We start from the raw sequence: 27,193 nt of genomic DNA on the forward strand, positions 1-27,193 counted from the left end.
CAGTATAACACTGGGTGATCAGAAACAGTATAACAATTAGCGGACGGAGCATGGTGGTGGCTCTGGCCGTCGCCATCTTGGCAGTGCCTGCTCCTAGTTAATCCAAAAATGGGCAAAGAGGTGGGTGGAGCTGAAGTTACAGAATGAAGCAGCTACCCAGCAGCTAGCTGTCTGTATCTGTACATGCATATGGTTTTAAAATTAACTACAAATGCACCCCCAAATCAAAAATAAATATTTTTCTATACTTTTTATCCATCTAGATTTTTTGGGTGTGAGTTGCAGAGTTTTGGAGATATCGGCAGTAGAGATGTCTGCCTTTTCTTTTTCTAATGGGACTAAATGATACTTCACTTGAAAAGTTCAAAACCAATCATGATTGGTTGATCAAGATAATCCACACACCTTGTTGTGAGCAAATTAGTGTAGGAACTACTTTCTGCCTGCAGTAAAGTCTACTGGGACTACTTTCTTTTCTACTAGTGTCATGGTTTTGATGATCTCAAAAACTCAGCAACTCCCACCAAAAAATTCCAAATGGATGAATAGCACTATGGCTCAGGGGAAGACTATATGTTTTTGATTCTGGGATGAACTTCCCCTTTAAAGTCACATGAACAATGCAAACAATGAGGCTTCCCCAACCTGAGGTCAAACTTCCTCACTGATCAGAAGTGAAACAAAAATACAAGCTAAGCTAAACTCAAAAATGAAACCAGACCCTTCTAATCCTTACAGCTGTGTTCAGCACATGATAACAGCCTGACAGCTAAAACCATCAAAACACCTTGGAAACTAAAACAGCTCTTAGAAATCTGCAACCAAAAAGGTTCAAGAACAGACCTTCACAAAACTGAACAAAAACAGACATAATTTAACTAGAACTGTCCTGAAAACCTAAGACTGACCAGAAGCAGCCTACAATTCAACTGAAATCAAAGTGAGCCAGGAAGTAGAACAGAACCAGAAATAAAATCTGGATTAAAACCGTGGCTGCTGGAGGAGGAGATCCTCCTCCGACCCTCCGATGCTCTTCAGGATCAGGTTTCCTCCTGCTCAGCCCCCCCTTTCCAAACTCCAACCCTTCTGCTATGGAATTATGGAAGGAGGGACCTGCTGATTTTTCTTCTTCTGTTCTTCTGTGCTTTTTTTTTTCTTTCTTTGAAGGAGGGGTCCATTCTTGTCTTCCCTAAACGTGAGCGGCAGCAGCTGGGTAATGAGGGTGCGTCCCCAGTCGGTCCGGTCCCCAGCACCTCCCAGTTCTTCAGGCTCCCATATAAAAACCCTGGTGAAAAGTGAGTGTAGGCAGTAGGGAGCTTTCTGCTGGGGTCAGGAGGACTGTGAACAGAAGAGCGGACCCTGCCCCAAACACCCGTGTATGAGTGGAGTGTAGCAGAAAAAAGAAACACCCCCAACTTTTTTCCTCTCTTGCCTCAAAGAGTCTACATGTCTAGTGGCATCTAGACATGTTCAGCTTTGTGGATTTGCGGCTTGCGCTGCTGCTCAGCGCAGCAGTGCTCCTGGTCAGAGCGCAGGGCGAGGACGACCGTAAGTTTCATCACTGTTTACTGGAGCTTCTCAACCCTTTTTTTTCTTTTTTTTTACTGGTTTTTGAAAGTGGATTTTCTCTCCATGGGTGGACGGCTGCTGAGATCTTAGACAGAAGAGAGAAGAAAGGAAAAAGTTTGAAGTAGAATAGGAACTTTGATGCGTGCTGCTCCTATTTCTCCAGTTAGATAGATGGATAGATGGATAGACAGGCTTGTGCAGCTTATAGTTTACACAGTACAGGGTGTACGTAATGTATTGGGCATCTCAAGAAGGCCTCCTTCTCTGTCTGTCTCTCTACCTACCCCCCACCTCCTCCATGCATGCAGAGCGAGTCGCTGCAGGTTTTCCATGCTCTCCTCCAGGCGAGGGGTTTTCTGACTAAGACTATAGCAGAAATGCATTTTAATCACCGTCAAAGCCAGAGTATTTTCATGAAAACATCCTGACATGAAAAGCCTGATCCTCCCATGGCATTTTGTCAATCTGACCTACAATTTGACCTCCACCCCACCATTCCCAAAGGTTGATCCCTGCCTGAAAAAGGTGGTCAACTCTACTACAGTTTTAAATGTGATACTGGTGGAGGAGAAAAAAAAAGGCCTCTGTACGCCATCATCATCAGCAAAGATTCCCCCGCTTCCAGCAGATGCGAGGCAGTCAGAGAAAGCTTTTCACAGGCCTGATTGATGTGGCAGAGTAATTCACTGCCTGGGGCCAAGAGTTGAGTTGGCCAGGTGAGCCAGAGAGAATCATATAGGGAGAAAAGAGAGAGGCAGAGGAGGTTGTGAGCAGGCGTAATCTTGTCTTCTGGAAACATTTGACCTCTCCAACCTGAGCAAGCTTCTACTAAAGCTCAGGTGTTTTTAAAGAGAGATTAAGGGGACAGAGGCCTGTGTTGGTGTTTAGACACAGAAGACAAAGAGAATCAGCTCAGCCCTGGAAGCAAGAACCAAAGGAGCTGAAATTCTATTTTTCCAGATGTTCCTCTCTTGTCTGGAAAGAACTCAGCTGTCTGCCTGCCTGCCTGTCTATCTGAAGCAGATGTGGTTTGACCCTCTGAACGGTCTCACAGCGCCACCCAGAGGCTTCTTCCAGCATCTGCAGCCACATCTGGCCGCCACGTCCCCTACACCACCTCCTTTTTTCCCCCTCCTCCTCCTCCTCCACTTCTTCTTCTTCTTTCCACTCTTTTTTTTTCCTCTAATTACAAACACATGCGGACTGTGTTTCCACCAGCTGCTGCCAAGCCGACAGTCTGCAGCACTGCTGCTGCTGCTGCTTTTCCCTCTGAGCTCAGCACTTTGGCACGCTGCGAGATTTATAAGCCCTAAAAGGAGCCTCAACTTTGGGTTGAGTTTTGCTGAGAAGGAGCAGCAGCAGCGGCTGGGGTGGTCAGGCAGCTCAGGCTGGAAAATGTGACTTTGAGTTTGTGCAGTTTTTACTGTTGTGAAGGGGAAATGAAATCACTCAGAGGCTGTTTTCTCTGTGTGTGACGATGATGTGACCTGCATCCAGACGCAGCACGTCAGTGCCCTTTTTCTCACCTCGGCTTGTTCTCTACTCTTTCCGGTCTGATTCTGAGGCCAGTTCCTGTCCAAATCTTTCCCAGCATTCACTTCTCTGGCCTGATGTTTCTATGTTACTCCCTTCTGCTTCTGGACATAATTTTTGTGTCAACATATTCATTCTTTTGACATATTTTCTCACATTTTCACACTTTAAAACTTGCTTGCTAAGAGTTCTATGCAAAACAACAGCAAATGCCTGTATAGATCACAGCTGATAATGTAAATATATATAAGACATTATGAGAAGACATTATCAGTATTTTAATTCAAATTATCTTCTTATTTCATTTTTAGTTGATGTGGTATGGGTTTGAGAATTTCAGGAGAAATTCAGGTTTTTAAACCACCACTAAACTGGAAGCTGAACATCTGTATATGAGTATTTTAATGCTGATTGATGCAATTAAACAGTTTATATCAAGTTGCATATATATAGGCTAATTTGAAATTAGTTAATTTGTTTAATTTTTGAAGTATTTTATTAATTTTTCATGCTGCTTGTTGCTTGTTGGACGTGTGTGTTCAGGTATCTCACCTGTCTCTCTCTGTGTGTTGCCCCCCTCAGCCACGGGTAGCGGAAGCTGCACCTTGGACGGCCAGGTGTTTGCAGACCGGGATGTGTGGAAACCAGAGCCATGCCAGATCTGTGTGTGCGACAGCGGCACGGTGATGTGCGATGAGGTCATCTGCGAGGACACAACAGACTGCCCCAACCCAGTCATCCCCCACGATGAGTGCTGCCCCATCTGCCCCGACGACGGTATTAACCTCTAAAATCCGTCTTACTTTCTTTCTCCAATATTTTCGAATGCAAATGTCACATTATTTCATTTATTATGTTATTCCTCTTTTTCCTTATGTCTTAATGTCCATGTCTCCTTACAAAAAGGACAAAACATTCATATCTTTCCCCACTATTACACATTTGGATGCTCCCGCATGATTAAACACATTATAAACACATTATAAACACATTATTAACCCCCACATACGCATCAAACACATATTTCCCTGCCTTTTCCACTAAGTTCATGACTCCAGGATTCTCTGTGGGGATTTAATGCTTGTAATTGTTTTTGTAAAATCATTTAAATAATCATGTGCGCATGTTTTCTTCATTATAATAAGTCTCTGTCTGTGCCTTCTCTCTGCAGGCTTCCAGGAGCCTCAGGTTGAGGTAAATATTGATTATTTCATTGATCATTAGAATGATTGTTCTAAATTGTTTTTATCAATCACTGCATCATAACAATCACAACACATGCAACATAATTCAATGGAGCAGGGAGACTTAATTGGTTTGATTTAATTTGTGATGTTGATTATTGATCCTTGATGGATGGATAATTGGAACATATGATCCCCCATGAATCACATACTTCAATTTGATCATACACTGACACGCTGTCTTTTTTTTTTTCTTTACTCACAGGGACCCAAGGGAGACCGTGGACCCAAGGGAGACAGAGTAGGTTCACACTCTCTTCCTCCTGTCATTCACTTATCAAATCTTTACTATTTTTACTCAGCTGAAGGCCACATGGTGCGTTCAAAGTCTGGTACTCTAAGTAGTGTTCTTGTGTACTTATGATGGGGTTTAAAGCAGCTACACAGGCAAGAGTTTGATGTGTTTAGACTGTTTTATTTCAGACACAGGACTCAAATACTTAAGCCCAGTTCAACATTCAAAATTGTGCTTATATTGAAGTGTGAAATGTGAGCCTCAGTATCATATTCAATGATAGATTTTGCCTTTAAGCAGGCAAAGTGATTAGAGCTATCAGATATACTGTGGTAAAAGTCCCCAGAAATTAGAAACACAAAAGTAAATTGTACATACAGTTCCTTAAAAGTGCACTGAGGGGCACTAATTGCACATTTTTACTTCCACTTATAAATTAAGGCATCTTCCCTTGTTTCTAGAGATCACATTAGGGGAAGAAATTGGCTTTAACCGAGTTCATCATTTCCTGAGAGTGGTGAAATGATCAGTGAGTGAAAACACGCTGGGGTCATGTTGAAACATGCACACTGAAAGTGAAGTTGTTGTGGAAACTTTGCTTGGTTGAAGGGAAGCTGGGGACTGCGAGGGAGAGATGTTTCAGAACTTGATTTTTCATGAAAGAAAAAAAGTCCAGTTTTATGTAAATCAAAGGTTAAACATGGCTTTATGTGAGTTAAGGAAAAATCTCCTTCAGCTTGTGCACTGGTGATGCCACTTATTTTCTGCTATTTTTACAGATTTTCATGTTGATTTGATCATTTAGTTTATTTTTGTCATAATGGGATTAGATTCAGCCACTGCAGAGATGTATTTGGTTAGCTGACAAGTTGGAACTGAAAAGCTGAGGGTCAGCTGAGTTATGGAGGATATTTCTAATCATGTGTATCAAACTGATGGGCTTTCAGTTATGTTTATTATAAAATGTAGAATTTATTATTTATTTTGACTTTGTAATGATCATGTAATCAACTATAGAGCAGGTAGTTTCTTACAATGCCTGTTCTTACCTACTTCCTGTATCCTGATGTCACATGACCACCACCAGTCCACTCCTGGTTGGTAAAGTGCATCTCATCACGATGCTTTCATCACTACAGGGAGCCTGTAAAGACATACATAGGAAGTTATATTTTACACAAGTGATGATGTAACAAGAGTATAGGCAGTCTGGGATGTTGTTTCCTCTCTCAGGGTCCCTGCATTCAGGTGATTCAGACTCTTGGGCCTGACCCCTTCTTTCTGTCTTTCTCTCTGTTGCCCCCCCATTGCAGGGTCTTCCTGGCCCCCCTGGCAACGATGGTATCCCCGGCCAGCCTGGACTGCCTGGACCTCCTGGCCCTCCTGGACCCCCTGGCCTTGGTGGAGTAAGTTGCTGAAATTTTGTTTTTTGTCATATTTGACTCGTTTAGGTCTAAAGTGACTAGTTCTAAGCTGACCAGAGCTGGAAACAAAAGTCACATGATTTGTGTCATGTTGCTTATTAATTGAACAGAGCTGTGCCATCACATAAGTCCACTAATAAGTAAACAGTAGTTGCAACCTCTTCTTCTGTGGTGGTCAGACAAATTCTGAACACAGTGGTAAACAAGCAAAACAAGTATACATCCCACTTTAGTTTTGTTCTTCCCAGTTTCCCAGCACTCATATTCCACTACAAATAATTTCTTGTATTTCCTGTAATTTGTTGGATTGCATTGTCATTTTCGAGAATTAGATAAAAAGGGACCAGCATAAACCAGTAAGAGTGTGCTGGATTTGAACACAGCTTCAGAGAGGACAGGAAGAGCTGGGAAACTGAACTCCATTTTCGCTGCTAAAAGTCCATTTTTTCGGCTTGATGGTCTATCACAGAATCCAGGGCTTAAAATGACTGACTCCTACTTGGAGTTCGGCTTTCAGTCTGAGTTCAAGAGGTCAGAAGTTCATTAGGGTAGATGTTTAGGGAGGAGCAGCTTGTCTGATCCATTAGTTGATTAGTTTGTTGTAGAATTTATAGATTTACCATGCTAAGAATGCAAGGAATTCTTCCTAAATCAGCATACAAAACTATAATTCTCCTTGATTATCACTGTAGTTTACTGTGTTAGCATTCACAGGCTAATTTAGCACTCTTGTCTATAATTTATCATTGACCTATATGCTAATGCACTAGGCTAAGCTAACATCAAATATTGTCCAGGCTAATATATAATGTTTATGTAGAACCTTTCATTTACTAGCGTGCTACTTTACTACATATAGCTATAATGCTCTAACACCCTAATTTAGCATGCTAGTCAGTTTACCACTGACTTCTTTTTCTAATTGTATACTAATGCAACATTCCCACATACTAGTTTACGATACTGAGCAAACACTTCCTGTCTAATTTTGCACTCTTATGTAGAATTTATCATAAACTTATATGCTGATATGACATATCACAGTCTAATTTATCATGCTTATATAGAGCCCTCCATTGACAAACATGCTACTTTACCACACCTATTATCACAGGCTAATTTAGCATGCTATGATTCAGTTGACCAATTTGTACAGTCAACTAAAGCAACATTCCCTCATGTCATTGACTCACATGCTAATTCACAAGGCAAAGCTAACGTGATATATATGGCTCTAATTTACCATGCTTATGTAGAATGACCACCAATAGCTAATGGTAACACAATCTAATTTTGCATGCTAGGATTCAATTTACCATTGACTTCTTCTCTCACCTTGTATAGCCTACTAAAGCTCCACTTCCTCATTCTAGTTCAGGATGTTAAGCTCACATTTCCTGTCTAATTTTGCATTGTCATGTATAATTCATCATTGGCTCACATTTCAGCAAATATAGCATATCATTGCAGTATTATTTACCATGCTAATGTAGAACATGCCATTCATTAATAGGCTACTTAACCACATATAATAGTATCACATTCTAATTTAGCATGCTATGATTCAGTTCACCATAAACTAAACTATATACTGAAACAACATTTCCACTCTCTAGTTTAAGATACTGAGATGACATTTCCTATCTAATTTTGCATTCTTATGTAGAATTCATCATTGAATTACATGCTATATTCACCATCTCAGTCTAATTGAGCATGCTTGTATAGAAATTACTACTGGCTTACATACTTATTTACAGTTTTAGAATCTAATGCTATTGACTTTTATCCAACTCTAAAGCCAGCTTTAGCCTAGATTTAGCTCACTTCAGACTGCATATTCTCCATCTGCTGCAGTGTATCATTCTTTTGTGATGAGATAACAGCAGTAGCGTCCAAAGAGCCCACCAAATCCTACATCACCAACACTATGAGTGTTGAGGTCAAAGGTGGAGGGATGGTTTTAGTCAACAGCAAAGAGCCAAACTGTTTCTGCAAAAAATCACAGGCATACTGACATGTTTTGCTTGAGGTTGCTTTACATTGGTTTCTTAATTTTCTGGAATTGAGACATAATTGAGGATATTTTGACTAGCATGCTCTAAAATCTAGCCCTGAGTGCATAGAGGAAGAAAAATAGGTCTTGAGCTTGTTGTGAAAATGTCTTGCTTCACATATAACCAATAATAAGGAACAAAACAACATAGAAAAGCCATTTTATCCATGTCAGAAAGTTTAAACCTAATGGACATTTTCAGACTATCACATGATAGATGGATTGGAATATTCATATCTCTGTATCTCTGCTTTTTTTCCAGAACTTCTCTCCTCAGATGTCTGGTGGCTACGATGAGAAATCCCCTGCCATGCCTGTGCCTGGACCTATGGTAGGACACACACACACACACATGCACATACAATCATGCCATTATCAATCAAGGTGATGCAGTATCTGACCTAGCTCTGTTTGATTAACAGGGCCCAATGGGACCCCGTGGACCCCCTGGATCTCCTGGCCCTAGCGTAAGTGCACCACTTCCTCCTTCCTCAACCCAAAATGACATTGTCATGACATCACTAGCCTCTCCTTGGTGCCCAGTTGGCACGAAACCATTCCCAAACACTACAGTTGATTTCCTAATGGAAAAAGTTTCCTAATGAAAACTACAAAGTCAGCGTGTCAGACACGATTAGACATAAATGGGTTGAAAATATTTCAACTCAGGCAAGAAATTGGCATGTGTCCTGCAGCTTTATGAGTCTACTTCAAAAAGAGACTGGAGGAAAAGGGAGAAAGAAAAAAGGAGAAGGAAATGAAAGAAAAAACTGCAGTTGTTGTTGCAGCTAGCTTAGCTAGCTTGCAGCTAATATCTGTACAGTTGGTACAATGGCTGTTTGGGGCAAAATAAACACAGCGGCCAGATTTGCATGAAGAAAGCACGGCTTCACATTCTGTCTGAATACACTGAGTCCCACCTGAGGTTAGACAGGTGTGTGTAGTTCAGCTTCCACCAAAATGCCAGCACCGTTAAACTGAATAAATAATCAGTACTACTTATTTCTTGAGTTAATAAACTCAAAAGTTTGAGGTTTTAGACCTTAAATATTTGGAGTTATTACATGGACTGTTTGATAACAGTTAGATTAAGCTAACTCAATTATTTTCATGAAGGATCATTCAAATTTTAAGCTAGTGGGTTAGATTTGAGATTCACCATGGTAACTGATAAAACTGAAGAAATCTCTTCACACTGGATCAGATCTGGACCAAATGATGAACACAGTGAGCTGTGAATGTAGTTTAGCTAGCAAGGAAGCTAGCTATGCCAAATATACTCATATGATTTAGTCACTGAAAGGGAATCTTGCCATATAAAGAGAGAGATAGTGTTTGGTCAGTGTCATCACAACTGCATTTCAAATTACTGTTCCCATCCGAGTCAGCTGACAGCAGCCATGACACAAACATACCCCACCGACTCATAGACAGAAAGCATATGCATATTATTACAATAACTGGTCATCGGGGTGAATTTACATCTAATAGAGTGTGTTGTCAACAAATTTGTACACTATTGTTTGTGTGAGTGTATTACTGATGGTGTTTACGTGTGTCTCCCTCTACAGGGACCTCAGGGATTCACTGGCCCCCCTGGTGAGCCTGGAGAGGCTGGAGCTGCTGTGAGTATCAGCAACACCTAAGCAAATACACACCTACATAGCACCTTTGTTGCCATTCTCACCTAATGTGCGTGTCTGTGCTCTTCAGGGTCCCATGGGTCCTCGTGGCGCCGCCGGCCCCCCTGGAAAGAACGGAGAGGATGTGAGTGGACTGGCTCAGCTCATATTCACCATCGATATCTCACTTTAGATTAAAGAATGACCGTATCCATCCGCTCATCCCCGTCTCTCTGTTTCTCTTTCCCTCAGGGTGAGTCTGGCAAACCTGGTCGCCCTGGTGAGCGTGGACCTTCTGGCCCACAGGTGAGTTGCCGTGGCAGTGTAATGCTCCGTGATGTAATGTAAGAAACAAAAACTGAGCCATGATAATAAATTGCATCATGTATCTCTTATCTTATCTTCAGGGAGCTCGTGGATTCCCAGGAACCCCTGGTCTCCCCGGCATCAAGGGACACAGAGTGAGTCAGAGCTCGCTGTATACCTTCCTGTTCAACGCATCAACAATATGGCATCTCCTAACTGTGGGCTGACCGTATGTCTCTTTTCCTCTGCAGGGATTCAGCGGTCTGGATGGTGCTAAGGGAGATTCTGGCCCTGCTGGTCCCAAGGTGACTGTCCCTCTTAGTTGGAAAAATGTCCATTTTGAAGAGAAGCAGAGGGAATAGTTGTAAAAGTAGCAGTAATAGAAGCACTAATAGTACACTTAGCACCAGTAGTACACCAATCATGCTAATAGCAGTGTCAGTGCAAAAGTTGGTTGTAGAAGTACTGATCATGATATTATCATAGTATTCACATAGTACTCCAGTGAGTAGAATTGTAGTTCTACAAAGTTGGGGGACAAATTTTTAAAACAATGACAAAAATGGAAGCTGCATAAGCTGAGACATCTTGACTTTCAGTCCCTAAAATTGTCTTAAACTGTCTCCTACATTTCTCATCAATATAGCAGTATCAGTGCTACAGTTTGTAGTAGAAGTACTGGTCAAAGTATTAATGTAGCACTCCAGTGAGAAGAATTGTACTTCCAGGAAGTTGGGGAACAGATTTTTAAAAGAATGATAAAAATTATTATATCTTGACTTTCTGTCCCTAACATTGACTTAAATTGTTCCCTATATTTCCCATAATGCAACCATGCAAGCTTTCTGTTAAAGATGTGTAGTCCTCAAGCCCAAATCAAGATGACTAGTTCTCCATATGGTTTGCAAATTTACTTTTTGTTTTTATGATTACCAGTAGTAGCAGCGTACTGGCAGTGGCAGCCATGTTTGCTACTTATTGGCTGTTGGCGGCCATATTGGCTACATATTGTCGATTAGCAGGTTGCATTAGCATTAGCATGTCGGTAAGTTAGGTAAATATTGACAAATGATGCCACACTTTCTGTCTCATCACCTCACCTGCCTTTGTTTTCATGTGTATGTAGGGAGAGTCTGGAGCCCCTGGTGAGAATGGAACCCCTGGTGCTATGGTGAGTAAAATAATCCCCCCCACACACACATTCACCATTTACAGCATTCCCCATGATGGATTTTCCCTCCTTTCCAATTGATTTCAAGAGTATGCCTGACAGTATCTTTCTTTTTCTGTTTTAGGGACCTCGTGGTCTGCCTGGCGAGAGAGGCCGTGCTGGTGCTAATGGAGCTGCTGTGAGTCCACACAAGCACACACCACTACTGTAATCAATCAACCAATCAATCAGTGAACAGATCCACCAATCATGTTTGTCTATTTGCTGCAGGGAGCTCGTGGTAACGATGGTGCTGCTGGTGCTGCTGGACCTCCCGTAAGTCTTCCATTCTCTAAATAACAGTCAAATTAATTTCCTATATGAGTTGTTCCTTAATGTCATCTGAATCATGTTGTTATTGTTTCCTCTCAGGGTCCCACTGGCCCCGCTGGACCTCCTGGATTCCCTGGTGGCCCTGGAGCCAAGGTACTCCTCAATGCAGACAGCCTCCATTTTTAATGTCCTTCACCTTCAGCATCTTTCTTCATCTTCCACAGCATGTCGCCATCCAAAACACACATCATGTTGCTTTATATCCCATTTCCTCTTCTACATAAAGTAAGTTTAGGAGTTTAGGGAATATATATTAGTGTATGAAAAGTGTCAGAATTACCCACATTGTGGATAGTATATAAGCATATTTTTTGAGTGTACTTAATTTCTGCAAAATGACGTGTATTATATGAGGATTCATAAAAAAAGCAGTTTTGTTGGCAGACTTGGGAGAGTACTGAGCTGGATTTTTAATCATTTTTCAACTTTAACACAGCGTGCACCAAAATACCCCTCTGTTCTCACATTTTCCCACTTCTTTTCCATAACTTCTTCTGTCATCCCTGTGATTTCTTTTAGAAGTCTTGGGTTGGACAATTATCTGACTGACTCCCGTCTCTCTTTCTTTCCTCCCTACCCAGGGTGACGCCGGACCTCAGGGTGCTCGTGGACCAGAGGGCCCCTCTGGAGCCCGTGGTGAGCCTGGTAACCCCGGACCTGCTGGCGCCGCTGGACCTTCTGTGAGTGCAAACAGTAACCTGTTCAGGGCCTAGATGACTAATTATCAGAGGAAACAATTTCCTGATAGGCTGCTTCTTTATGATGAACCTATTATGGAAAATTGGGACAAATCATTTCCTACCAAAACAAACTGTACCTGGACTGTAAACAGGACCTCTGGTATCAAATATATAACATATATGTAATTTAAGAAATGTTTTCATTTGCTCTGTGTCAGGAAACACAGGCATAAAAAAGGTTAGCAATACACTAGGAACACCTGTTTCACTTCCTGGTTTAAAAAAGATGGGAATATTGCTCAAGCACTGGTAAACTTTCTATTTTTTGACAAATTCATTAAATAATATTGCTATCAGATGTGATCAGATCTGTAGCCCTTCTAAATCAAAGCTAAATAAAAAAAACATGTTTTTAAAATGTGTGTTTTCATTAGCATTAAAAGAACTCTGAGCAACTTTAAAAAAAAAAAAAAATGCTCACTACGACTATGCTGTGAAATGAAAAAAATGTAACATTTTGTCAACTCCATAAGATGTCAGCTGTTTACATCTACATTTAATTAAAAAAAAGTCACTACATGGTTTAAGAGGCAAGAGTTTGATATTTTAAAATATATTTTTTCAGTACATTGGAAGCATAAAAATCAAAGCCCCTAAAATATGGTTTTGTCCCAATTCTCAAGAATGAGTTTTCTACATTGTTTAAAGATTCTTGATAATAATCTCTTCTCTTCTTCCTCCTCTCAGGGAAACCCCGGACTTGATGGAGCTACTGGAGCTAAGGGAGCCCCTGTGAGTATTATTATTATAACCATGTTAGGGTTTGACAGTTTGAATCCAAAAGCACTGATCAAGAGTTGGGGCTGCTGTTTGACGCAGCAGTCATTGCAGCCTCAGAGTCTCATGACTGGCAGTGCAGTGCAGTGCAGCATGATGTGACTGTGTTGTTGCTGTGTGCTGCCCCCTGCAGGGTGCTGCTGGAGTTGCTGGAGCTCCCGGATTCCCCGGACCTCGTGGACCCTCAGGACCTCAGGGTGCTGCTGGTGCCCCCGGACCCAAGGGTAACACTGTGAGTAAAGCTCTCTCAAAACTAAATAAAGCCAAAATTAGTGTTCTGTGTTTCTTTGATTTTTATGATTTTTTTCATATTCTTCTCTATTTGTTTTAACTGACTGACATGTTGATTTTTTTTTTGTTTGTTTGTTTGTTGTTTATGTTTGCTTATCTGCTTGTGTCCCCCAGGGTGAGGCTGGTGCCACAGGAGCCAAGGGAGAGGCTGGTGCCAAGGGAGAGGCTGTAAGTTGAAGTTCGTCACAGTTAGCATGGAACACAGCTCTGTATACACACGCACGTGTGAATACACACTTGGTCTCTGATGCCATCTGTGCGTGTGCTCTACAGGGTGCTCCAGGAGTTCAGGGACCCCCAGGACCTTCTGGTGAGGAGGGCAAGAGAGGAGCAAGAGGAGAGCCTGGCGCTGCAGGAGCCCGTGGAGCTCCAGGAGAGAGAGTATGCATCTCACCTAATTTTCACAATACTGAATTCTTTTAAAATGAAATGTAATGAGGAGGGATAGTCGCCTGATGGTTCTTACCTCAAGACAAAAATGTATAAATATTGTTCAGTATCTGCTTAAATTAACATTTTAAAGCACATATGCCAATTTTAATTTAGTTATTTTTAAACTATTGTGACTTTGGTGCAGCTGCTGACTTAACACATATAATGTTAGATAACACATGGTCAGAGCAAAAATAATGAAATATTCTTCTCTGCTACGAATAGAAACACTATGTTTTGTTTAACCAGGACTAAAAAAAAAACTCACTTAGTTTAAAAATCTCTTCTTCAAGAGCTTCCTAGTCAACACATGCAGCAGCACAGATAAACATACAGCTACAAACATGCAAAAAACATAAACAATATAAAATTAAAACAAAATAAGAATTACAGAATTAAAAGCCTCTTCCAAGACATTAAAAATCCTCAGATTTAAAACTTTTAGCTGCATTTTTGACTGCTCAGAACCATTCAAACATTTAAAATTTAGCTAAGCAATTTGTGTAATAGTTTAGGCTAATGGATCATATCAGATAATACTTTTTGTTTTTTTCCTGATTCAGTGATTTTGATTTTGGGCACACAACCAATACTGATACTGAATATCAGATCAGCTCATTCCTACCTTAAAAAACACCAGCTCCTGAAGATTTTGGTGATTTTGAAACTGATTTCAAGCCAAGGCGAATAGCACGCTTAAAACGTCCTCAGTTCAGACTTGGGGAGAGTCCAAGTCAAAGGAGCAGAGACAGTAATGTCCCATACATGGCGGAAAAGGTCAACTTACCCATTAAATATGAGCATACATAATATGGGCCACAAAAGATGCAGAAGTCCTTCTGACTTATCAGGATCATGCAAACAAACTCTCTAATGCCCCCTGCAGGCCAAAATGAAGAAAACCTAAATTCAAGATATTTAGGAATAGTAGTGCCTGACATATTGTGGCATAGTGTGCCTCATGAGCCTGAATCAGGGCGATTTTATGGTATTTTGGTTATTTTGAAACCATTCTAAGAAAACCTGAAGTTTTCAAACAGTTCAGACAATACAGTAACATTTAACTAAGATAGCGTTTGAATTTCTCTCCAGAATACACCTGAACATACATTACTAGACATGTTGGGATCAGATCATTGTAATAAGTAGGGCTGGGTATTGTTTAAAAAATAATGGTACCAGTACCAATACCAGTACCCTTAAAGTGATACCAATACCAATAGATAACTTCATTTGATACCTTTTTGCAAAGGCTCTTCTGTATGAAGATTGCTTGCAGTGACTGGCTGTGATCAAAACCATTTAAATTGTCATTTTTTTTCTCAATTTGGGTAACAAAAGGATTGAATGCAGGTATTTTCTGCCTGGAAAAGTTTTGATACTACTTAGTAGTGTGTTATTTCAATCAACTCCTTAAAGGTATTGTGTACCCAGCCAAATACAAGTCATAGAGCTAACTAAGGTGTGCTTAATTCTCTCTACAGGGTGGTCCTGGTGGTCGTGGTTTCCCTGGTGCTGATGGCCCTTCTGGACCCAAAGTGAGTCAAACACACACAACCACATTTGATACGTCCATTGAGATATATTTTAGATCACTTTCAATAAACCTAATCTTTGCCTCTCTACCTTTTTTCCACCATCATAGGGTGCCAATGGTGAGCGCGGTGCCCCCGGTCTTGTTGGACCTAAAGGTGCCACTGGTGAGCCTGGCCGCACTGGCGAGCCTGGTTTGCCCGGAGCTAAGGTGAGGTTCCCAACTAACGGGGTCCAACACAGAATTGTCAGCAACATCGCATATTGACAGTGCAGACCACCCTCTGACCTCTTAACCTTCTACCTTTAGGGTATGACTGGCAGCCCTGGCAGCCCTGGACCTGATGGCAAGACAGGACCCGCTGTAAGTTGTTCAGTATAATAAATCTTAACCTCATCGAAAAACACCTACATTTTGTGATTATTGAAGTTCAAACTTAATCACTTTATCCTCCTTACCAGGGAGCCCCTGGACAAGATGGCCGCCCCGGACCCCCTGGCTCAGTTGGAGCTAGAGGCCAGCCTGGAGTCATGGGATTCCCTGGACCCAAGGGTGCTGCTGTAAGTAATGGGTCTCAACAGCTACACAGTATCTTTGTTCATATGCTTATGAATATTTTAGTGAGCTATTGAGAAGCAGTTTACTAAAAAGTGGTCTCCACATCTCTGATAATAATTTTCTACCTCTGTCTGTAGGGTGAGGGTGGAAAGCCTGGTGAGAGAGGAGTGATGGGACCCACTGGCCCTGCTGTAAGTTGTCTTCACTTTGATTCTCTTTGAATCTACAGTACTCTACTGTTTACCTGTAAAGGTGATTAAGATATGGTGTACTTCCTGTCAGTCTTCACTTTGATGAATGAAAGAATAAACTTGCGGAGCCTTTGTTCTTACTTGAATATATGGGTGTAATGCAACAGATTGACAGAGAAGATCTTGCTGCAGCATGTACATGTGGGCACAGTTCATACCAAAAGCTTAAAGCTACAATAGAAACACTCAATTTTATACAATATTTATCACTTCATACAAAGTCACATATGATCAAGACATCTGTCTGGCTTAATTTTGCATCAGACACGTATTACAGTTATTAAAAGTTGTCTTTACTTATTAATTATCCAACAAATGCATAAAAGATAGCCCCTGTGTGTCTAAAAGCCTGCCATCTCTCTACCTAGGGTGCCCCTGGAAAGGACGGTGATGTTGGTGCTCCAGGTGCCGCTGGACCTGCTGTAAGTAGACCACGGACATCCACACTCATGCCCATATGAACATATGACTCAAGGGCAGCACCCCTCATAAGCCTAATTTGCTCTCAAAATACAACTTCTCTTGCTCATCCTCAGGGACCTGCTGGTGAGAGAGGAGAGCAAGGACCCGCTGGACCTCCTGGATTCCAGGGTCTCCCAGGACCCCAGGGTGCCCTTGGTGAGACTGGCAAGTCCGGAGAGCAGGTACTGACTGAGACACGATTGACTAGATACCTGATCAAATTCAAACCTTCGAACTTCATATCTTAATTGCCTCTCTGTCTATCTAGGGTCTGCCCGGTGAGGCTGGTGCCCCAGGAGCTGCTGGATCTAGAGTAAGTAACATCATCATCATCATATTCACAATTACTCAGCAGTCTAATCTATTAATGGAGAATTATTGTATAGTTGTCTATTTATGACAAGTAAATCTTTACAAACCATGCTCAAAATAGTTAAACAAGCAACATGTCGTTTCTACATGCATCTACAGTGAAATGTCTAAAAAAAAAGTTCTTTTTGGTTCAAAATGTTACTATGACACAGTGAACTGGCTTGACCTTGTTCCTCGTCCAAAACACACCCAGTGCCTGTGTCAGCTCAAGCTAATTGTTAACTTGCTAATTGACCAGTATGTTCTTCTAGTCAACAAACTAATGCTAATGCTAACATGCTAAAAATAGCCAATAACAGGCTTGTGCTAAGGTGGTGTTGGTTAGCTATGTAGATAGCATGGGTAACTAAGCTAAGCTGTAAGCTAACTGTCTTTAAAACAAAACAAAACAAATAGCTGAGGGCATCCAATCTTACCTACCAGAAATTTCTGTTATTAAGAGTATTTCTTACATACATAGTATAGTGTGGAGATGAAAAGGCTTTCCACCTTATTAGTACCTAGTACCTCTAGTACCTTATTAGTACTTATTAGTACCTCCATTTATTGTTGAATATCATCACTTATATACATAAGTGATCCACAGTCTTGCACTTCCACTTCAACTTACCTAACTCTCTTCCACACTTTCCATTCAGGGCGACAGAGGATTCCCCGGTGAGCGTGGTGCACCTGGCCCTGCTGGACCCGCTGGTGGCCGTGGTTCCCCCGGAGCTGCTGGAAACGATGGTGCTAAGGTAAACCCAAGGAGATGTGAAAGAAATGACTTGACGGCCAGCGAGGTTATCACTGATTTGCTGTACTTGGAGCTTCTTATTTTTCCTAATTCTTTTTCTTCCCCTCTGGTTTCTGTTCTCTTCCTCTCCCACCTCTTCCCCAGGGTGATGCTGGAGCCCCCGGTGCTCCCGGAGCTCAGGGTGCTCCTGGACTGCAGGGAATGCCTGGTGAGCGTGGTGCCGCTGGTCTTCCAGGACTGAGAGGAGACAGAGTGAGTTGACGCAGTAGTATTCCTTGTACTCCCAATATTCTCAATAATAGGGTGGTGTGTAACTATTCACCACTTATGTACACTTATGAGAACACTTCCAGGGTTGTCAGAGATTGAGTATGCTAATGCCATAACAACATTCTACTATGATGAGTCTGGTCAGTTTAAAAATGTCATCACTATCCAGAGTAGATTCACAGATTTTGCAGCATGAAGAATATCATCACCACCACATACATCATTTTATCAAGAGTAATTTCTAACCAACTGTGGCACCACCTACAGAATGTTCCCCAAATTAAATGATCTGATGTATGATCACCTCTTGTATAACCCAGGGTGACCAAGGAGCCAAGGGTGCTGATGGTGCTCCTGGTAAGGATGGTCCCCGTGGTTTGACTGGACCAATTGGACTTCCTGGACCTGCTGGATCCACCGGAGACAAGGGAGAGCCTGGCCCTGCTGGAGCTGTTGGACCTGCTGGAGCTCGTGGAGCCCCTGTATGTACCTTACTATATGTCTATCAGGAGCAGAAGAAGAAGCTTTAGTTGATTGAGAATTTAATCTTCAAATCCTTGGCTAATGCATCTTAACCTTGCTCTTCCTTAGGGTGAGCGTGGAGAGGCTGGACCACCTGGACCTGCTGGATTTGCTGGACCTCCCGTAAGTCACCTCATGTTCATGCATATCCTCGTGTATCTCACAACTATTTTTTTGGAAGCTTCGGCACTCAATTTACTGAGAAATCCTTTGTCCCTTTCCTCATCCATTGTCACTCCACCACAGGGTGCTGATGGACAGCCTGGTGCTAAGGGAGAGGCTGGAGAAAATGGTGCTAAGGGAGATGCTGGTCCCCCTGGCGCTGCTGGACCCACTGGTGCCCCTGGACCTCAGGTTTGTTAACTCACACATTGACACCTCATTATAGTAATATTTGCAGAAAATCCTGCAATTTAGAGTGAACATCAGAAGTCTCTACAGCAATATTGCCTGTTACTAGTTCTCCCACATTGACTGACACTATGATGTGTCCTTTCAGGGTCCCGTTGGAAATACTGGTGCTAAGGGAGCCCGCGGACCTGCTGGACCTCCTGTTAGTCACAACTCTTCTTCAACTCTGTTGCTCTATTATGATCCATCTGTTTGCATTGACTTGATGCAGACATTTTTCAGCCATAATCAACTAATGGAAATTTGTCTGTCTCCCTAGGGTGCTACTGGCTTCCCTGGTGCTGCCGGCAGAGTTGGACCTCCCGGCCCCTCTGTAAGTCTCTCTCTAACATTATTTGCACTTCTTGTTCGTGTGACAGGGCTCAAATCCAGAATGGTTTTCAGCAGTGTTGTATTACTCCTTCATAGGGCAACCCTGGACCTCCCGGACCAGGTGGACCTGTTGGCAAGGAGGGACCCAAAGGAAACCGTGGTGAGACTGGACCTGCTGGTCGCACTGGTGAGATGGGTGCTGCTGGACCCCCAGGAGCCTCTGGAGAGAAGGGTAGCCCTGGTGCCGATGGTGCTGCTGTAAGTCGGCTTTAACTCAAAACCTTCAGAACACACCAGAATACTAGTGGCAGTCCATTTCTGCAGCCCTGTACCTTGATATCTAACCACTTTGTCTTTGTCTGTCTCTGTTGTCCCTTGCAGGGTACTCCTGGTCTGCCTGGACCTCAGGGTATTGCTGGACAGCGTGGTATTGTTGGTCTGCCTGGACAGAGAGGAGAGAGAGGTTTCCCTGGCCTGCCCGGACCTGCTGTAAGTTTCTCTAGTTATTCTACAAACTGTACCCTACAAAAAAACAAAATGCACATTGGCAATGGCTTGTCTGCCTTAAAGAGCCAATGTGACTTATAGAACCAAACACGACTCCAAATCCAGAAATATTTAGTGATCTCTAAAGGATGTGACAATAAAAACAAAACCACTGAGAATGATTGGGAAATACAATTCAACTGACCTGGCTGTACTGCTGTTTAGCCTCCAGCAAGCAGAAAGCAATGTTTCTAATGATTATCCTCAAATAACAAACTTATATTCAGTAATAAGCTTCAATCAATTAGAAAAGGAAATGAGGTGATTATGAATGGATTGACTGTGGTTGTGTCACCCACAGGGAGAGTCTGGAAAGCAGGGACCATCTGGACCCGGTGGTGAGCGTGGACCTCCCGGACCCATGGGACCCCCTGGACTGGCTGGAGCCCCTGGCGAGCCTGGACGTGAGGTATGAAGAAATAATCATACCTGTACACCAAAGCTATCTGTCTGTCTTTTGTACACTGGTGTGAGTATAAGTCAAACCTGCCTTGTGTTTTAGGGAACCCCTGGTAACGAGGGAGCAGCTGGTCGCGATGGAGCAGCTGGACCCAAGGTAAGTTCAAATGATATTACTGCTGACTCACCAGCACCAGAGAGTGAACTAATGCTCAGTCAAGATGAACAATTAACTGCTAAACTTGACTTGTTTTTCCAATTTATTGATTGATTGATTGAAAGATCGATTGAAATTGACATTACACCAGCACACTAAATTTTGTCTGTAGCCCCACCCTCTACTATAGCACTGAGCTTGAGAAGAGTCAGCAAAGTTGACCTTAATCAAGCAATAGCTAGCCAGTCTCCAAGGTCATTTACACAACAACATGCTAACTACAGCGGGTTTTGCTAGATATACTGATGCTTACCTGAGCATGTACGGTAGTTGGCTAGCTTAAAAGCTGCCAATAATCACACAAAATGTCTGCAAAAATCCTGTTGCATGATAGAAACATTATTAAAAGTTGTTGTCAGAGTTATTAACATTAATTTGGTTCAAAATCAATGTCCAAAGTTCTGGGACATCCTCTAGGACTGATAGAGTGAATCTTGTGTTTAGCTCCAAGCTCTTCTACAGCATTGTTTGAGTCAGAACATAGCAATACCAGCCTGTAAACAACATGCTAACTACAGAAGCTTCCAGATAAAATGATGCACAGCTGAGCATTGTCTATAGGTAGCTAACTGAAAAGCTGCCAAAATCACACTAAATCAGAACCATATCTGTAAAACTTCTGTTAACGTGGTCGCCATCAGCTGTTTTCAGAACTAATAAGCTCTAATATAGCTGCCAGGGAGCAGAGCTATACCACCTGCAAGTATTGTTTTGTTTTGTATAGCCTTGACAGTGGCCAGTTTCACCAAATCTAGTGAAGTTCATTTGGACCATATTCAGTGGCTCCTCTTTATCCTCACTGCAGCCCTTTACATTTCTTGAAAGTAGGACTGGACAGATCATGGTAAATTCATTTTGTACCTGTGTTTTAGGGAGACCGTGGAGAGACTGGCCCTGCAGGAGCCACTGGTGCCCCTGGACCCCCTGGTGCCCCCGGACCCGTTGGACCCGCTGGAAAGAACGGTGACCGTGGAGAGACCGTGAGTAACAAAATCATTTTTCGGTTTTTGTTGTTGTCGTTTTATGAAAATATTCATAACTTCAATGATGAAAGTTAGGGTTGATCCAAGATTTACTGTAGATAAGAGAGCTGCCTCCACATCAAAATGAGTTTTGTATTTTTCAGGGACCTGCTGGCCCCGCTGGCCCTGCTGGCCCTGCTGGACCTCGTGGCCCTGCTGTAAGTAACAATATCAGCGTCATTAACAGACCACTACAATAAATATAACAGTGCCCAGAGGATGACAAAACAAGACTCTTCACCCTTCTTTTCTCTGACAGGGAGCTGCTGGAGTTCGTGGAGACAAGGGAGAGACCGGAGAGGCTGGAGAGAGAGGCATGAAGGGACACAGAGGATTCACTGGCATGCAGGGACCTCCTGGCCCTCCTGTACGTTACTTTGCACTCATACCCACACATACAAACAATATATGCAATATACACACTCTATTGCTAACTCCTGTTTATTTGTTAATGTATAGGGACCTTCTGGAGACCAGGGACCCGCTGGTGCTTCTGGACCCGCTGGACCTAGAGTGAGTTAACACATCACATAATCTTGAAGTGCTTGGAGCAGCTTGTGTTTTGCTAATCAGAGTGATTAGAGCAACTTTGACATTCAGGGACTTTAAGATTTCCCTTTATGCTGTTTGCAGGGCCCTGCTGGATCTGCTGGATCTTCTGGTAAGGATGGTATGACTGGCCTACCTGGACCCACTGGACCTCCTGGACCTCGTGGACGTTCTGGCGAGATGGGACCTGCTGTAAGTCTAACTAACTGTCTACCCATCAATTCATCGCTTGCCTCCTCATTCATTCAACATACAGATCTTGTGATTATCAAGGAACACAACAAGGCCACCACCAGCAATGAAATAACTTCTCTTCCTCTTCTCACTCCCCACTTGACATTCAGGGTCCTCCTGGACCTCCTGGACCTCCTGGAGCACCTGGTGCCCCTGGTGGCGGATTCGACCTTGGCTTCATCGCCCAGCCTCAGGAGAAGGCCCCCGATCCCTTCCGCATGTACCGTGCTGATGACGCTAACGTTCTCCGCGACCGTGACCTGGAGGTGGACAGCACCCTGAAGAGCCTGAGCCAGCAGATTGAGCAGATCCGCAGCCCTGATGGAACCCGCAAGAACCCTGCCAGAACCTGCCGTGACCTGAAGATGTGCCACCCTGACTGGAAGAGCGGTGAGTAAAGGCCTTTAGAGGAAGTGGATAATAGTAGATGATAGCTTTCAAGTTAGCATTAAGGTAGTCAAAGGTCAAATAGCATGCTGGAGTTCTGACTTTTCCTCTCCCAACTTCTTGTTCTCCAGGCGAGTACTGGATTGACCCTGACCAGGGCTGCACTCAGGATGCCATCAAGGTCTACTGCAACATGGAGACTGGAGAGACCTGCATCACCCCAACTCAGACCGATGTTGCCAAGAAGAACTGGTACGTCAGCAAGAACATCAAGGAGAAGAAGCACGTCTGGTTCGGAGAGGCTATGACCGATGGCTTCCAGGTAAAAGCGCCAAAACATGCCAAAACAAAGTATTGCTCATTACAACCTCCTCTTGGTTTCCTTTACTTTCCTTTACAGTTCCATTCCTTACCTTCCTCTACAGTTTCAACATTCAAATCCATCTCTACCTAGTGCAAATTCCATCTCAGTTCCTCTTTCCTCCTCTTGTCCTCAACTCCATCTCACCGTTTAGCATCTTACCCTCCTCTTTGCTCACAATTCAGTGACCTTCTTTCCCTTCTCCTTCCTATACAGTTCGAGTATGGCAGCGAGGGCTCTCTGCCTGAGGATGTCAACATCCAGCTGACCTTCCTGCGTCTCATGTCCACTGAGGCATCCCAGAACATCACCTACCACTGCAAGAACAGCGTCGCCTACATGGACGCCGCTGCCGGCAACCTCAAGAAGGCCCTGCTCCTCCAGGGCTCCAACGAGATTGAGATCAGAGCCGAGGGCAACAGCCGCTTCACCTACAGCGTCCTGGAGGATGGATGCACGGTGAGGAAACTTACTCTTACTCTTATCCAACTCCCACTTTCAGCTGAATAAGGCTCAAATGTTAAACCTGCAAAGTTAGCGAGGGTTAGACGACACTGTTCAGTAGGCACATATACTCCCTGGTTGTATCAGGTAGCAGATGTAAAGGAATATGTCAGATATCAAACATGCCTGCCAGCTACTGTAGCCAGTAGCGATTCATGTTCTTTAAAAAAAAGTATTTACAATGCCATTGCAAACGTCCATTTTGAATGTTGACCCTAACTCCTTTCTCTTTCTTTCCCTCCAGTCACACACCGGTACATGGGGCAAGACAGTCATCGACTACAAGACATCGAAAACATCTCGCCTGCCCATCATTGATATCGCTCCTATGGATGTTGGTGCTCCAGACCAAGAGTTCGGCCTTGAAGTTGGACCCGTCTGTTTCTTGTAAAAAGAGAAATCTGGACTTGAAATTGTTGTTGTGTGTGTGTGTGTGTTTTATTTTTTCTAGCAGTCATCTCTCTCTAAAAAAAACCCCACCAAAACATTTCTCTAATGCCATTTTTCTGAAAAATCCGACCCCTCGCTCGTGATACTACGAGTTTCCATTCGGCCGCTGTTCCGATGGTCCACTTTGCCTAAAACCTGCACTTCGACAAGATGGCGGCGATGTGGCGGAGTCTGCATCGTCGTGTTTGGGACCACTACTTTTTCTGACTCTTTTTTTTTTTGTTTTTTTTACCATCACCAACACCAAGGATCCTATAGAGAAGACATTTGTTTCACTGGCAACAAGAAAATAATATATGCTTCTGTAAAGTGTAAAAATTTACTTCCCCTCTTCATCCAACCAAACCAGGCCTCTCTGGAGTTTACAGAAACCAACTGAAACACAAAGGTGACTTTTTGTATTTTTATACACCACTGCGGTGAGAGGAATGAAAGGACAGTCCCAACAGACAGAACTCAATTGCTTTGTACCACGTTTCAGGTGTTGATGAATAAACGGTGAAACTGACAGCCATGTTTGTCTCTGTTGTTCTGCCCCCCCTCCCCTCTTCCCCCTCCACCTGCCTGAGACAAAACTGACATCTCCCTCCTCTTCATCTGGTTATGTTGTAGCTGTTGTGATTTGTTTGTTGTTTCTTGTTTGTTTCTTTCATTTTACCATTTCTTTTTTTTAAGAAAAGTCACATTAAAACCACCAGCAGAGAAACATGGGTTTAAACCTCTTTTTTGAAAGAAAAATGGCTACCTCAGAAAAGCAAGGAATTCCAGCTGTAAAAAAAAAAGGGCCCAGTGTTTTTTGAAGTGAAGCCTGCAGCAGTTCTGGCGGTCGGTGGGGTAGTCGAGGTTTACTGACACTTTAGCAGAAGCGGGAACAGCTAAAACTTAAGGTGCTATTCTTTCTGTGAGGTGTCCTGGCCATGCAGTATGGCTTTTCTGTTCTGTAGTGTAAAGGTCACTCTGGTGTGGCAGGGCCCTCTTGGTGCTAAAACAAAACCACGGCTCTTATTCTTGGTGTCCAGAATGAGACAGACTTCTTCTATTTCAAACTCTAGCTCTGTTTGTGAGCTCAAGTGAAAAGTGGATCCGCATCTCTTCTCTCCATCACACTTTTTTTGGTTTTATGTTTCATGAACCTCCCCACCCCCGCCACCTTTCTGTCATCCAAATTCTCCTCCACCCCCCTCCATCCACCCATCTGTTGTAGTTTGTTTCTTGTTTTCTTGTGCGAAGGGTGAATTTTCTCAAAAAGAAAAAAAAATTGCAACCAAACAGACATTTTTAAAAATGCACAGAAAGAGAGCCATCAGCGAAGAGTTTGTTAGAGAAGGCAGACAGACACACCCATGGGGGAAAACACCACAGAGATCTGTACCTATTTTGTATATGTATAATAAATTGAGATGTTTTTAATTATTTTGAATGCTGAAATAAAGCATGTTAAGTGGTCTAACATTGAATCCTGCCTAATTCCTGACTGCCCCCCAGGACTTGAATTAAAAGCAGCTTTTTACCTATTTTGTACAGTGACTGATTGAGGAAACAAGATTAAAGAAAAATCAAATGTTTATTCTTGTCTCTTGTTCAGTCTTTACCTAATGGAAGGGCCGATCCTAAATGAGACAGAGCGTGTGAGTGTGTGGGAAGAGAAAAAGATGCTGCTGAGCATCCCAAGAGAAAACAGATTCTTAAGTTTGGTTTAAGAGCTACATCAGGTCTTAAGGTCTGTCTTTGGTGGTCCTTGTTTGCTTAAAAGCTCAAACTGGATTGGGAAATATTTTGAAGCAGCACTGTGATGTTTTGCTTCTAATCTGACATATTTTTCTTGTCAATTTACAACCTGATCAGTCAAAAAAATGTCAGCCTTCTCTCATGTTGCATACAATCTTGCTCCAAGCTGTATGCTGCATGTACAATATCTGGGTCAGAAAAGAGGAATAACTCAGGCCTACCTCTCAGTTGGTAGAGACTCCTTGCTGTTGTCAGGCAATCCCAAAGAGCTGCTGATGCTTTATCCAGGCCATTAAATCCACTTTGAAAATGAAGATTCTGAACATCCATAATCCACAAACAAAAGAAGACATTTTTGGCTCTGATATTCCAGCACTGATGATGATATTTGTCCAAAGTGATCCAGTGTTTCTGTAACAAGGCAGACCTTCCTCACGGCTCAGGCAGCAGGACTGAGGGGCTGCCGGGTCGGACCAGCTCTGGGCTCAAGGCTACAGTTGGCATCAGCTCAGCTTCACAAAGACACTGATTGTCCACCTTGAGGGAGGCAGCCTCCCAGGAACAGCGGATAGGTTTGCACTCCCAGCAGGAACCTGGATTATTTCTGCAAGAATTTGAGTCTTTATTTGAGGCCTGAGCTGAGGAATGCTGACCTCTCCGGTTTCAGACACAGAGAAGGGTCTGTTTGCAAGGAGGAAACCCCTCTGCAGGCGAGGGGGACTCAGCAGTTATTGACTTTACACTCAGGGTAAATATCAGAGGGATGTTGAGGTGAGGCCAGGTAGAAACAGATAAAAAGACACAGTGATGCATATAAAGAAGGATTAGGATTTTTAAAGCACTTTTTTTTTTACATCAGTACTTTCCAAGCGAGATCACAGTTCTCCTCTTGCACATTGTAGTGTGACATATATCCGCTTCACAGCCTCCAGTGTCAAATCTGCAGTATACATCTCTGGTCACTCAGGTGCTTTTTCATCCACAAGCTAGTTAAAAAAAACTTTTTACAGTTTGATTTGTACATATTGTTAATCGTTTGCCATTCTCTTTGTGTGTAGTGTGTATTAGTGTTTAGTTAGCATTTTTGATCATTTTGATATATAGATAACCATTAACAACATTAGCTTGCCAAAAGCTAACATTAGGTTGCTATGGCTCTTTTTGCACTCAGTGCTTAGAAGAGCTGTCCAAAATGAAAGTGACCCTGACACTGACACAGCAGTGTTCCCAAACTACAGTAAACATTGGCACTCTAGAGGCTAATGTTAGCCAACATACTACTATTGACAGATAATAAAACAGAAAATTCTTCTCACGTCCAGCTCTCTCCAAACATTTTGTCATGTTCAGCCTTCTGCTTTTCTCACTGCAAAGTGTTTCATGTCTTCTTAGTGCTGGGTGGAATGTCTTAAAAATGATATCTCGATATTTTCAGGCTGTTCTGTGATATATCTCCAGATATACACATATTCTCTCTGTAAATCCTCAAATGGTGCAAAATTATGATGATCTCATAGCATATGAAGCATTACTAGATTTAGTGACCCAGCAAAAAGTCTGTTTATGTGTATGCTATATTTCAAATTTTTCACTGTT

The 27,193-nt window shown here is 42.7% G+C and overlaps 1 protein-coding gene across 1 annotated transcript; it reads left to right on the forward strand.

The window, feature by feature from the left end:
• Positions 1–1,300: 1,300 nt before the first annotated feature.
• col1a1a (collagen, type I, alpha 1a) lies at positions 1,301–25,326 on the forward strand. The gene is made up of 49 exons (XM_084743335.1): positions 1,301–1,548; positions 3,685–3,879; positions 4,274–4,296; positions 4,552–4,587; positions 5,895–5,987; positions 8,324–8,392; positions 8,484–8,528; positions 9,633–9,686; positions 9,775–9,828; positions 9,936–9,989; positions 10,091–10,144; positions 10,241–10,294; positions 11,116–11,160; positions 11,285–11,338; positions 11,431–11,475; positions 11,572–11,625; positions 12,114–12,212; positions 12,960–13,004; positions 13,183–13,281; positions 13,455–13,508; positions 13,614–13,721; positions 15,257–15,310; positions 15,418–15,516; positions 15,616–15,669; positions 15,768–15,866; positions 16,002–16,055; positions 16,484–16,537; positions 16,652–16,759; positions 16,846–16,890; positions 17,588–17,686; positions 17,830–17,937; positions 18,276–18,437; positions 18,547–18,600; positions 18,724–18,831; positions 18,977–19,030; positions 19,148–19,201; positions 19,297–19,458; positions 19,582–19,689; positions 20,048–20,155; positions 20,249–20,302; positions 21,235–21,342; positions 21,489–21,542; positions 21,644–21,751; positions 21,844–21,897; positions 22,018–22,125; positions 22,278–22,557; positions 22,686–22,876; positions 23,132–23,374; positions 23,664–25,326. The coding sequence occupies exons 1-49, from the start codon at positions 1,467–1,469 to the stop codon at positions 23,808–23,810; spliced, it is 4,347 nt and encodes a 1,448-aa protein (XP_084599461.1). The 5' UTR covers positions 1,301–1,466; the 3' UTR covers positions 23,811–25,326.
• The last annotated feature ends 1,867 nt before the right edge of the window (positions 25,327–27,193 follow it).

Source organism: Lutjanus erythropterus, chromosome 19 (assembly GCF_056507025.1).
Source record: "Lutjanus erythropterus isolate fLutEry1 chromosome 19, fLutEry1.hap2, whole genome shotgun sequence".
Taxonomy (NCBI): domain Eukaryota; kingdom Metazoa; phylum Chordata; class Actinopteri; order Lutjaniformes; family Lutjanidae; genus Lutjanus; species Lutjanus erythropterus.